This window comes from Hypanus sabinus, chromosome 10 (assembly GCF_030144855.1).
Source record: "Hypanus sabinus isolate sHypSab1 chromosome 10, sHypSab1.hap1, whole genome shotgun sequence".
Lineage (NCBI taxonomy): Eukaryota > Metazoa > Chordata > Chondrichthyes > Myliobatiformes > Dasyatidae > Hypanus > Hypanus sabinus.
Window position 1 is genome coordinate 35,704,058 of NC_082715.1, and position 14,448 is coordinate 35,718,505.

The following is a 14,448-nucleotide window of genomic DNA, read 5'->3' on the forward strand; positions in this document are numbered from 1 at the left end:
TCAACTAGGTAACACCATCCCGACTAAAGTGTGGTGGAGGTAGCATCATGCAATGGGGATGCTTTTCAGCAGTAAGGACTGGAAGTCAGGTCAGGATTGATTGGAAAATGAATGCTGATAAATACAGAATGATCCTGGATAAAAACCTTTGCTTCTGCTAGAAAGCTTAAACTGGGGAGGAAGCTCATCTTTCAGCATCGTTCTACCACCACTCCCCAACTAAGCTGGCACAGCTTAAGCAATTTTACAAGGAGGAATGGGCAAACCTTGATCCATCACATTGTACAAACCTAATAGAGACTTATTCAAAAAGACCACTGGCTGTAATTGCTGTGAGAAGTGGTTCAACTAAGTACTGAGTAAAGGGGGATGAATAAAAACACAAAAATACAACTGCAGATGCTGTGGATCAAAGAATATGTACACAACGCTGGAAGAACTCTGCAGGTCAGGCAGCATCCATGAGAAATGAGTAGCCAACGTTTCGGGCCGAGACCCTTCATCAGGAATAGAGGGGGAGAGAGGGTCGAAGGCCAGTAATAGAGATAGGGGAGGGGGAAGGGCTAGAGGCGCCAGGTGGAGAACCAGTCAGAGGAAGGATAAAGCGGGGAGGGGATAAGCATGAAAGAACTGTAGAGATAAAGGAGCAGAAAGTTGAAAGGGGAGAGGGGCAGGGGGAGGGGGATGAATACTTTTGAAGTTTTGACATTTCAATTTTGAATTTTTACTTTTTCATGCTTTACAATTTTCCTAATTTTTTTGTGCTCTACTTTCTACATGTGATTCACAAATAAAAAATTCTCAGTTAAATTGACCACAATCCCTGGTCGTAGTACTCATTGATGTTAGCAAAGGGTTAGGGGCTGAATGCTTTTACAAAACATTGTAGATGCTGCCTTTCTTGCTGAATTCTCCAGAATTTTGTGTGTGTTACTCTGGAATATGGAATACTTAAGCAGGTAAAACAACAAAGCAGAGTATTGGTTAAAAGTGAGACTGCTGAATGCTGTCATAGCTATCATTATGCTTGAACAAGTAATACAGAAAGTTTGCCTATAGTTAGCATATCTTGCATAATAATAGGGAGTAGAATAGGTTGTTGCAAGGTGAGTGCCTTCAAGATTGAGAAATTTTGTTGCAATTATACAGAGTGCTAGTAGGACCATACCTGGAATACTATGGGCAATTTTACTCTCTTTTATAAGGATAAGTATACTGAACTGGCAGCAGTTCAGAGAGGGTTCTTTGAGTTTCCTGGGACGAAGGCTTTAGCTTGTGAAGGAGGGCTGGGAGGGTATGCTACACGCCATGGAGTTTAGGAAAATGAGTGGAAATTCTGTTGAAATTGTGAAGGTTTGAAAATGGGTTTGGCAGGATTGATTCTGAGAGTGTTTTCTGTAGGGTGGGCGTGTTCAGCTAGGAGACAAAGTTTGAGAATAAGGAGTTGCCCATTTAAGATGTGCAAGGAGCATAGAGCAGACAGCACAGTGCAGGCTCTTCAGTCCACAATGCTCTACTAATCTTTCAATGTAATCCTTTGTCATGAAGATGAGGAATTTCTTGATGATAAGGATGTTGCCAGGATGCGAGGGACTATGTTATAGGGAGAGGTTGGACTGGCTAAGAGTTTTTCATTGGAATATAGGAGACTGTGAGGTGTTCTTATAGAGTCAAGGATGTGATGTATGCAGTCAGTCCTTTTCAAGAGTTGGGGAACTAAGAATTGGAGAGCTTAGGTTTAAGATGAGAGGGGAAATATTTAATAGGCACTTGAGGGTTGACTTTTACACACAGGATGGCATGTATATGGAATGAGCTGCTCAGGGAAGTGGCTGAGGTAGGTACAATAAAAATTGTCGTAATACAGTCAGACAGGTACATGGATAGGAAAACTTCAGAAGGTTCTGGGCCAAACATGGGCAAATGAAACAAGTTTGTATGGGTCATCTTTGTCAACATGGAGCAGCTGAGCTGAAAGGCCTGTTTTAATACTGTATGGTTCTGACTCCAATAAATATTTCAAATTCTCTAACCCAGAGTACTGGAGAGCCAGATTCATTGACTGTATTTAAGGATAAATTAGACATTCTTGTTCTATGTATTAGGCTAGCTTTATGGGATCAGGTAGAAAATTGGACTTTTGTCTTATTGAATGACTCAGCAGACTTGAGGGGCACGTGGCTTCCAAATCAAATTAAATTTACGAAATATATCTTTTTTTAGGGAAAGTGTGATAGGTCCAAGCTAAAGGAGACTTAACCTGTTTTTATCATAATATGTAATAAACTTATTTCATTGTCAGTGTCTGGCAACAATCAAAATTAGCAAGTTATGTTAGTGAAGCATTAATAAGAATTAAGTTTTGTGGTTTGAAGTACCTTGTCTAGATGGCTCAAATGCAAACTCATTTGCCTTAGCATTGTAGAATGTTGTGATTTTTTTTATACATTTAAGGTAATTATTTACTGCCACTTCCATTCAAAGGGATCGCTGCAGTATTTAAGTTGCATGAGTCAGATGAGATATTAAGCAGGTTACAATTAAGTAGACATGATGGTTAATAAATAACTAACACCAATGTTATCTTTAATGCAAGATCAGGTCACCAGAGAAATGTTATCAAAAGATGTAGCAGGTATTTTAAAATTTTATTTAGAGATACAGCACAGTATCCGGTCCTTCCAGCCCAAAAAGCCTCACCGCCCGATTACATGATGCTACTAACCTGTATGAATTTGGGATGTGGGAGGAAATCCACATGGTCAGGGGAAAATGCACAAACTCCTTAGAGACAGTAGTGGGAATTAAACCCCAGTCACTGGCACTGGAATAGCGTTACATGAACTGCTACGCTACCGCGCTGCCCACAGTGTATCACATGTTGATATTGCATAACTAGGGCTGTGGATTGGGCTTTAAACTAAATAGCAGGGGGTTGGGGTTCAACAGATTAGAGAAGTATGGATAAAGTAAAAAAGAAAAGTGTGGATAAAGATAGAGTAAAAGCAAAAGATTAAAAAAATAAAAGTGGAGTGAAGAAAAGTCAAGTGCAAAAGAGTAAAAGATTACAAGATTTTAAAAGCGCCATGAGTGTAAGGGCACTTTATTTGAATGCCCTTGGTATTTGAAACAAGGTCAGTGAACTTGTAGCACAAATCAGTACAAAGTAGTATGATTAAGTGGCCATTACAGAGACATTGTTGCCAGGGTGGAGAAGATTGGGAAATATCTAAGGATATCAGGTAATATGGAAGGATAGGCAGGAAGGTAAGGGAGGTGAGATAGCACTTATTAAAGATGAGATAGTGAGAGACAATATAAGATCTAAGGAGCAGAATTTTGAATCCATCTAGGTAGAGATTAGGAATATTAAAGGGAAAAAAGTCGCTGGTGGAAGTTGTCTATCATCCACCGAATAATAACATTACAATGGCACAGGCAATAAACAGAGAAATAAATATCTGAGGCATGTAACAATGGAATGGCAGTTATGGCGGACTTTAATTTGGGTTACAGATTGGGTGAATCAAGTTGATCGAGGCAGTCTTGAGGAGGATTTCATAGAATGCATCCATGATGGCTTTCTTGAACAGCATGTTACTGACCCTACAAGGGCACATGCTATCTTTGATCTGGTCCTTTGATAGACAGACATACTTTATTGATCCCGAGGGAAATTGGGTTTCGTTACAGTCGCACCAACCAAGAATAGTGTAGAAATATAGCAATATAAAACCATAAATAATTAAATAATAGTAAGTACATTATGCCAAGTGGAAGTAAGTCCAGGACCAGCCTTTTGGCTCACAGTGTCTGACACTCCAAGGAGGAGATGTAAAGTTTGATGGCCACAGGCAGGAATGACTTCCTATGACGCTCAGTGTTGCATCTCGGTGGAATGAGTCTCTGGTTGAATGAACTGTGCCTAACCAGTACATTATGGAGTGGATGGGAGACATTGTCCAAGATGGCATGCAACTTAGACAGCAACCTCTTTTCAATCACCACCATCAGAGAGTCCAGTTCCACCCCCACAACATCACTGGCCTTACGAATGAGTTTGTTGATTCTGTTGGTGTCTGCTACCCTCAGCCTGTTGCCCCAGCACACAACTGCAAACATGATAGCACTGGCCACCACAGACTCGTAGAACATCCTCAGCATCATCTGGCAGATGTTAAAGGATCTCAGTTTCCTCAGGAAGTAGAGGTGGCTCTGACCCTTCTTGTAGACAGCTTCAGTGTTCTTTGACCGGTCCAGTTTATTGTCAATTCGTATTGTTACGCACCCCGTAACTGGGTCACTTACCAGCAAAGATAGAGAGGTCCGTTGAAGTCTGATGGTACTATTTTTAACAGTATTTATTGATAAAGATACACAAAAATAATATCAATGCAAACATACAGATAATATATGTCGTCAATACTAAATCTAAAAGCGCGGGTATAATAATAATCAATAAGGAATAGCTCTATCGTTGTCTAGGGGATAATGTATTGTCCGATGGAAATATAAAAGTCACTTCAGTTCATTCAAGCTGCAGCTTTTTGGTTGGAGAGAAAGACGGGTTAAAACTTACCCATTCCTTTTATGATGTCAATCCTTCGAGAGTCGTTGGGAGTTGATTTCCCCGTTGTTAGCTAAAAACCATTCTTTCGTGGTAAAAGCTCACCGATTCCGGGGCAAATGGAAATGGACGCACGTGGTCTTCTCACCAGCTTTTGCTATTATGGGATCGCTAGCATTTCTTCTGGTGCGTCTGAGGGGCTGTTCCCACAGACCCTCTTTTATCCTGACTCACAGGGTCTCAGATGTCAATCATATTGGGATGATGCAATCCCTCCACCAACCTCCCCCTCAGTTCATTGCCTGGGGGTTTCGATGCATCGTACCGGATTCAATACACAATTCTGTCTCCAAGAGACAATAGCCGGTAACAATGGCTCCGCTTTTCGGAGGCCAGGACACATTCCAAACTCTTTGTGGATTCTGCATGTCTTTCTCTCATTTCCTGGGTCTCCTGAACTGACTTAATAGTGATCTTGCGATTCTCACAAAGGAGGGGGCTACCCCACACCCTTTGGCCCCTTAGAGCTGTGGTGCATTCGTTACAGTATCCCCAGGTATTTGTGATCCTCCACCATGTCCACACTGACCCCTTGGATGGAAATGGGTCACTGGTGCCTTAGCCCTCCTCAGCTCCACCACCAGCTCCTTAGTCTTTTTCACGTTAAGCTGCACATGATTCAGCTCACACCATGTGACAAAGCTTCCCACCGTAGCCCTGTACTCAGCCTCATCTCCCTTGCTGATGCATCCAACTATGGCAGAGTCATCAGAAAACTTATGAAGATGGCAAGACTCTGTGCAGTAGTTGAAGTCTGAGGTGTAGGTGGTGAAAAGAAAGGGAGACAGGACAGTCCCCCGTGGAGCCCCAGTGCTGCTGACCACTCTGTCTGACACACAGTGTTGAAAACGCACGTACTGTGGTCTGCCAGTCAGGTAATCAATAATCCATGACACCAGGGAAGCATCCACCTGCATCACTGTCGGCTTCTCACCCAGCAGAGCAGGGTGCAATGAGACAGGTAAAATTAGCAATCTTGTAGTTGGGAATCCTCTTGGAAAGAGTGATCACAGTATGATTGAGTTTTTCATACAAATGGAAGGTGCGATAGTTTGATCTAAGACCAAAGTATTATGCCTAAACAGTGAAGATTACAATGGGATGAGGGAGGGTTTGGGTAGTGTAAACTGGGAACACAAGCAATATGGTGAGACAGTTGAACAATGGAAGACTTTCAAAGAGATTTTGCATGGGGCTCAGCAAAAGTATATCCCAGTTAAAAGCAAGGACAGTAAGGGTGGGGAGAGCCAGCCTTGGATAACTGAGGAAATAAAAGAAGACACCAAACTAAAAGCTCGTGCATACAAAGTCACCGAGTAGTGGGAAACTGGAAGATTAGGAAAACTTTAAAAAGCAGCAACGAACCACAAAGCGAGTGATAAAGAATGGAACGATAGACTATGAAAATAAACTAGTACAAAATATAAAAACAGATAGAAGTTTTTGTCATTATACTAAGCAGAAAACGGTGGCTAAAGTGATCATAAGCCCCTTGGAGGACGAGGAGGGGGAATTGATATTGGGTAATGAGGAAATGGCAGAGGCCTTGAATGACTATTTTGTGTCGGTCCTCACAGTGGGGGGCACGTCTAATATGCCAGAGCGAGATGTTATGGATGTGATGGGAGGTGAGGACCTCAATACAATAGCTATCACTAAAGAGGTAGTGCTGAGCAAACTTGTGGGCCTGAAGATAGATAAGTCCCCTGGTCCTGATGGAATGCATCCCAGCATACTGAAAGAAATGGCAGAAGTTATAGCGAGGCTTTGGTGATAATTTACCAAAATTCTCTAGACTCTGGACAGGACCTGGCAGATTGGAAGACAATGAATGTCATGCTACTGTTCAAAAAAAGGATGTAGGCAAAAGGCAGGTAACAAGAGGCCAGTTAGTTAAACATCTATAGTTGAGAAAATGCTTAAAGCTATCATTAAAGAAGTAATAGCAAAGCATGTGAAAAGAAATGGATCCATCGAGCAGATGCAGCATGGATTCGGGAAAGGCAGGTCCTGTTTGACAAACTTACTGGAGTTCTTTGAAGATATAATGAGCACAGTAGATAGAGGGGAACAGATGGATGTTATTTACTTGGATTTTCAGCAGGCGTTTGATAAGGTGCTGTATAAAAGACTTATCCATAAGATAAGGATGCATAGAGTTGTGAGTGATGTATTAGCCTGGGTAGCGGATTGGTTACCTAATAGAAAGCAGAGAGTTGGAATACATGGGTGCTAACATGGTTGGCAATCAGTGGTGTGCAGTGTGCTGGGCTGTAACTGTTCATGACGTTTGTTAACGATCTGGAAAAGGGGACTGAGTGTAATGTGATGTGTAATGTTCAATGATGATACTACATTGAGTGGAAAAGTTGTGCAACAGATACGGAGAGTCTGCAGAGAGATATAGATAGGCCAGGGGTCAGCAACCTTTACCACTGAAAGAGCCACTTGGACCCGTTTCCCACAGAAAAGAAAACACTGGGAGCCGCAAAACCCGCTTGACATTTAAAATGAAATAACACTGCATACAACGTTTTGTTTTGCCTTTATGCTATGTATAAACAAACTATAATGTGTTGCATTTATGAAATTGATGAACTCCTGCAGAGAAAATGAAATTACATTTCTGCATGCAACAAAAACATTTTGAACTCCGAAAAAAAGACGTTGGGTTGAAGGTTACTTTTAAGTAAAATACTCAACGTCTATTTGAGTCCTTCTTGTATTTATGAAAAAACGCCAAACTTAAATTTGCCGCCAGCAGCAAACCAAAAATAACGTCAGCCAGCTGTCAACCTGAAAAATAAAAGGACTATTTCACTGAACAATGAAAACATATGAATATACGTAAAATAATAGGCAATTAAAATATTTATCATACTTGTTCAGGTTGACTCACACCTGACAATGCAGTCGTATTTAGTAGGGATGGATCGATGCTTAGGGGAGTGACCGTGAAGGATAATGTGTTTTTTTCCTCTCTGAACTCACAGAAGCGTTTCCCAAACGATGTTTGCATTGCGATGATTGCAGAATGTAAATACTCCGAATTTATCATGTCGTGACCTTGTTTGAACTCTCTCAAATTGGGGAAGTGAGACAATGTGCCTTTCTGTAAATCTCTGGCAAGCAACGTCAACTTGCGCTCGAATGCCAAAACATCCTCCAACATGTGCAGGGCTGTACGTCCTTACCCCGTTGAAGAGCTGTGTTCAGCGTGTTCAGGTGCGCTGTCATGTCTACCATGAAGTGTAGCTTTTCCAGCCACTCTGGCTGTTCCAGCTCAAGAAAGTTGAGCCCTTTGCTGCCCAGGAAAGTTTTCACTTCTTCCAGACACGCGACAAAGCGTTTCAGCACCTCCCCTTTGGACAGCCACTGGACTTTGTTGTGCAGCAGGAGATCAGAATATGCGCTTTCCAGCTCGTCCAGTAACAAACGGAATTGACGGTGATTTAAACTTTTTGCCATTATTTTATTGACAATCTGAATGACAACATCCATTACTTCTGTGCATTCCGGAGGAAATGTTTGAGCGCACAGTGCCTCTTGGTGCAAGATGCAGTGAAAAGTCAGCAGCTTTCTGTCCAGCGACTTCTGCAGTAAAGCCACAAATCCCTTGTGCGTTCCCGTCATATTCGGTGCCCCATCAGTAGCTACTGACACCAGATGGGTGGTCTTTATTCCTTTGGCTCTTAAACAATTCAAGACAGCCTCACAGATGTCCTCCCCCCGTGTTTGGTCTTTTAGAGGTATCAACTCAATCAGTTCTTCCTGTGGCCCGGCAGAGTTTACATACCGGCAGAACAACGCTATTTGTTCAATATCACCTTTGTCTTTAGACTCGTCACAGGCAATCGAGTAGGCCACAGCTGAATTGATGTCTTTAATTTGCTGTCTTGTGATGTCTTCTGCCATTTTTATGGTTCTGTCTTTGACAGTCTTTGCAGAGAGGGGCATATCCCTGATTTTCTGCACAATTTCACTCTTGTTTTTAAAGTCCGTGAATAGATGTTCTGAAATCTTAATGAAAGATTCTTTTATATATTCACCATCTGTAAACTGCTTCCCGTGCCTGACTATTTCCTGAGCGGCAATATAACTGGCGTATGTCGTTGATTTTCCAGACTTCATCCATTTCTGGAAATGATTTTTGCTCAGATCAACCTTCCGCATCAGTTCCGAAACGGCTTTTTTTCTCTCATCTCCATCCGGATATTTTTGAGCAAAGGCTGCGTGTTTATTCTGGAAATGCCTTGCGACATTTGACTTTTTGTTGTTTGCTAGTTTCTCATTGCATATTAAGCATACCGGTAAACCAGTCTCGTCAACAGTGAAAGCAAATGAATCTGTCCACGTATCATTAAACGTTCTGTTTTCTTCAGTCACTTTTCTTTTTTTAGAATTCTCCATAGTTGGCTTACCTTGGATCGAAAAATTAAAGAAATCGCGCACTGGCGGGTGTCAGGTATTGGCAGTGGTGACGTATATTAATAGCGATAAAAACACGTTGTAGCGGTGTGCTCACACAGTCAGTAAACTGCAGTCGAATAACTTTATTCGAACTAAACAGCCTTGCTTTTAAGCCTCCCTCAACCCAGCCCCCATGGACGCAGATGCTGCAAAAGACGCGTACTCACAAACCCCCGTAGGCTATCTCCCTTAGCCGGAATGCTGGCTAATTGTGAGCCGTTTCGGATGTGCCAGGAAATGTGTCGCCACACTTAGATTGTACAAGATCACCATAATCTTCAAATTTAGAATTACATTTCAAAAGCTAACAAACTAACATAAAATACATTTTAATTAAATACTGACCAATTATTTCCCAAAGCCACAGGGAGCCGCAGCACAGAGGTGAAAGAGCCACAAATGGCTCGGGAGCCGCAGGTTGCCGACCCCCGAGATAGGCTAAGTGAGTGGAGAGGGGTTTGGCAGATGCTGGTAAATGTGAAATCATCCATTTTGGAAGCAAAAATGAAAGAGTGGATTATTATTTAAATGGTAAAATTTGCAGCTTGATGGGCCAGATGGGCCTGCTCTTATTTCTTATGTTCTTACATTAGGTCAGAAGGCCACAGATAAACAATGCTTCAGTCTTAAATGTGGAAAGCTAAATAAGCAGAGGTTCAGGGAAAGGATTCCAAGACTAAATATCTGAAAGTATGGCTGCTTATAGTGGGATAATTCAAATGTGGAGTGATCATTCAACCAGACTCAGAAAAATGTTGTTATCTTGGGTTCAGAATTGGAATTTTTTTTTAGAGAAAACAATCTAAAAACTGGAATGAGAACTCTAACTTTGAAGCTTTTTTAACTGAGGTGGAAGAAGTGGTCACGTGTTTTTGCTTGTGATAACTTGTAGCAAGATGGCGATGGTGAACCATGGCGACATTCTGCAAGATTTGTACCATACTTCTAAATTAGCTCTTGAATTACTCTCACTGCAATCTGTAGCGTGTAAATATCCTTTAAGCTCAAATTAATGATCTACAGATTTCACAATCTTCTGAAAGATTCAGAACCAATCAGGTATGGCACCTTTAAGTGGATGAAGATTCATCGTCACAGTAAGAAGGAAGGCAGGAAGGGGGATTCCAAGCCATTCTGAAATACAGAGGGGTAAGATCCCCTTTACCCAGCATTTTCTTAACAAATTTGCAGTTGCTGGAGAACAAAATTGAGGACCTGAGGGCAAGATTGCTGTTATCGTAGGGAAGTGAGAGACTGTTGTGTCCTATGGTTGAATGAGAAGTAGCTTCCTCCTAGCACACCAGACAGTTGATAAGACCCAAAGGCTTCTTGATTGACAAATGGACCAAACTGCTGATTTGGAAAAGGCAAAAGGTGAAGGTGTGTGTATTGTGTTAAAAACTTAATGGTGGTTTCAATTAGACCAGTGCCCATGAAGAATGTGGTAACCTGCCTCAATAACTATCATGCAGTAGCACTTATATCCACAATGATATAAACAGAGGTTATCAATTAAACATATTAACTCCTGTCAGAGATGTGACTTGGATCCAGTCCAATTTGCCTACAGGAGCAATGGGTCCACAGCAGATGTCATCTCATTGGCTCTTCACTCAACTCTGGATATTTAAACAGCAAAGGTGCTCTTTAGAATCATCAGGATGCTCTTTATTGACTACAGCTTGGCATTCAATACTATCATCCCCTCAACACTAATCAATAAGCTTCATGCTCTTGGCCTCAATACCACCATGTGCAATTGGATCCTCGATTTTCCCCACTTACAGACCCCAGTCACTTCAGATTGGCAGCAACGTCTCCTCCTGAATCTCCATCAGCACAGGTGCACCGCAAGGCTGTGTGCTTAGCCCCCTGCTCTACTCACTTTACACTTACGACTGTGTGGTCATACTTATGTCAGCTTATGACTTATGACACTTATGTCAGCAAGGCAGAGAAGCTGATTGTTGTCTTCAGCAGCAGGAAACAAGAGATCCATGAGCCAGTCTTCATCAGTGGTGGAGAGGGTCATCAACTTCAAATTATTCAATGTTATTTCGGAGGGCCAGTCCAGGGCAAATACGAAGAAAGCATGGCAGTGCCTCTACTTTCATCAGAATCGGTATAGATTTGGCATGACATCTAAAACTTTGACAAACTTCTATAGATGTGTAGTGAAGAGTATATGGACTGGCAGCATCACACCCATAGGTTCCCACAACTTAAAAACTCACTTTCAAGGATTCTTTACTCATGTTCTTGATATTATTGACTATTTTTTAAACTATTTATTTCTTTTTGTACTTGCACAGTTTGTTGTTTTTTGCACACTGGTTGAACACCCAGTTGGTGCAGTATTTCATTGATTCTATCAAGGTCATTATTCTATTATGGAGTATGCCGCAAGAAGATGAGTTGTATGTTGTGACATGGATATATACTTTGAACTTTTAAACTTGAAGTTTCAAACTAAGTGCAATCAGAAAATATTTTCTAGGTGGAATCAGTACAGGTAAGTGGGCTGAAACTCAACCCTGTGAGAAAACTCTTGGTATGCTCTTTATTCTTGGGTTTCTTGTTCCTACTTGCTAACAAATGAAGGCAAGGTATTTCGTGTTGAAATGCAGCAGCTAGCTTGCAAGCTTCAGGGCTCATTGGCTAGGCCTCAGTTCCTGGTTAACCTGTAGTGACACCTGTGGAGATAATGCAAGTGCTCTAAGTGAACCTAAACAAAAAGCTTGTAGAGAATGGAATAGAATTGTAAGCTTTGTGTACAACTGTTTATTAAAAAAAATGATGCAAAAATGTTATGGAATTATTTTGCTGATTGAATTTGTGATTTTTTTTTCCCCCTTATTTTCCTTTATTCAGGCTTTATCCACTCTGGATTCCACTACATTAATGTATCCTTTCTTTTTTCGACCGATGTTTGAGGTCTTAGAAGATGGATGGCATTCCTTTCTTCCAGAGCACGAATTCACTTTGCTTTCTGCAATGGTGAGTCCACACTGTCAAAAGAAGATTGGTTGCAAATTCAGTGTATATATACTCAGCAGGTCAGGCAGCATCCGTTGAAAGAAGCAGTCAACGTTTCGGGTCGAGACCCTTCGTCAGGACTACAGAAGGAGGGGGCAGGGGCCCTATAAAGAAGTTGGGGGGAGGGTGGAAAACCAATCAGAGGAAAGATCAAGGGGTGGGGGAGGGGAATCACGGAGGGTATAGGCAGGAGAGGTGAAGAAGAAATCTAAGGGGAAAGCACTATGGGTAGTAGAAGAAGGCAGAGTCATGAGAGGTGATAGGCAGCTAGAAGAGGAGACAGAGTGAAGGTGGGATGGGGGAAGGGAGAGGGAGGGAATTACCGCAAGTTGGAGAATTCGATGTTCATCCCAAGGGGCAGGAGACTACCCAGAAGATATATGAGGTGTTGTTCCTCCAACCGAAATTTGGCATCATGGCAGTAGAGGAGGCCATGTATGGACGTATCCAAATGGGAATGTGAAGCAGAGTTGAAGTGGGTGGCAACAAGAAGCCCTGAATGGTGGTAAGAGATGAGGTGTAGGGACAGGTGTAGCACTTACGCTTGCAGGGATAAGTACCAAGTGGGAGATCTGTGGGGCGGGACGTGTGGACCAGGCAGTCGCGGAGGGAATGATCCCTGCGAAAAGCAGAGGGGTAGAGAGGGAAAGATGTCCTTAGTGGTGGAGTCCTGTTGAAGGTGGCGGAAGTTGCGGAGGATGATGTGCTGGATCCGGAGGCTGGTGGGGTGGTAGGTGAGGACAAGGGGGACACGGTCCCTGTTGTGGTGACTGGAGGATGGGGTGAGGGCTGAAGTGTGGGAAATGGAGGAGATGAGCTGTCCACTGACATTTTCTATAAACCCACTGACTCCCATAACTACCTGATTATACCTCTTCCCACCCTGCCAAATGCAAACATTCTATTCCCTATTCCCAGTTCCTCCATCTCTGCTGCATCTGCTCCAAGGATGAGGCTTTCTGTTCCAGGACATCCCAAATGTCCTCTTTCTTTAAGAATCATGGTTTCCCTTCTGCCGTCATCAATGATGCCCTCACCCGCATCGCCTCCATTTCTTGCACTTCGACCCTTACCCCATTGCAGTCATTTGAGGTACCACCATATAAATTTGAGAAAACTGTCATTCTCAACTATTGTTTATTCTCTGCTAGCTGCTAAGTTGGCTTTTATGTAATTATAACCAGCCGAACAAAGTCTGTAAAAATTGTCCTGGATTTATTATAGATTTGTTAAGAATTTATTTATCACCAGTGAAAGATGTAAATTTCCTGGTCACTATCAGAATATTTATATATTCAAAAAACTATTGTACTAACTGAGGATTGTTCATTCTATTTATTCAATAGTGAATAAACAGTGAGAGGTCAAAGATGTCTGGGAATCTTAAGCAAAGAATGTAGAAATGTACAGCATAGCTGGTATAAGATGTTGGTCCTTTGTGGAAGATGAAAATTGGCAAAGACATGGTGGATTGAGTTTTTGGGTTCTAGGACCTTGTGGACGAAGGTGATGGTTTGGCTCTTGGACAGAGCTGGCTAGAGAGTCAGCTGAATAACTAGACTAATGTGGAAATGAATAACAGGTATTTGGACTGATGTGGAAAAAAATTATTGTGAGGATCTTCCCTTGAAAGAATGAGAGCAACATGTATTCTGTAGGCAGTAGTAAATATAATAACTGGCCAAAGGCATTTGAGTTGGGAGATGTGAGTGAGATATTGGGATGGAAAATAAAGGAAGACTTAAAATGGAATCTAGTTCCAGGCCATTTTATTGGATCAAAAGAAATTTAAGTGCTTTCACTGTCATTTCAGCATTTACCTGGCTGTCTGGCTCAGACAAAAAAGATGCTCCAAAAATGCCTGAATTGCACATGCCCTGCTCTGAAGCTGTGATATAAAATCCATGCTGCCAAATATGGAAAGAGAATTCTTCTGTCCAGCTATTCTGTATGCCTTAAATAGATTAAACTTTGCTGTCTTCTGAAAACATACATTCTCAAACACTTTTGTTTGCACTCAGCATGCTATTATAAGCAGTTAGTCATGAAATTTGTTGTTTTTAGCAAGAAATAAGATCTTGGGAATAGAACAGGATCTTTTCTTTGTTGGATTGTCCAAGTTTGGTTTGATTCTTTATTTTGAAAAAAACATTATTACATTTGGGTTAAGGAAAATCCTGTACAATATTTAAGCTATAAATAATATGAATTTTTCTACATGAATTCAAAGCTGTTTCTTTGAAATCATGCATTCGTCAAAAAAAATCACTGCGAAATGTAAGATTATATAATCTTTCAAAAATACAAAGAGTCTG

General features: G+C 41.6%; 1 protein-coding gene across 1 annotated transcript in view; it reads left to right on the forward strand.

Annotated features, from left to right (window-relative positions):
- The window catches only part of mtmr9 (myotubularin related protein 9), an 89,325-nt gene that overhangs the window by 29,538 nt on the left and 45,339 nt on the right, over positions 1 to 14,448 (forward strand). Inside the window, exon 3 of the mRNA XM_059981654.1 lies at positions 11,969 to 12,094. Coding sequence (XP_059837637.1) covers positions 11,969 to 12,094 — 126 coding nt within the window. The remainder of the gene's footprint in view (positions 1 to 11,968; positions 12,095 to 14,448) is intronic.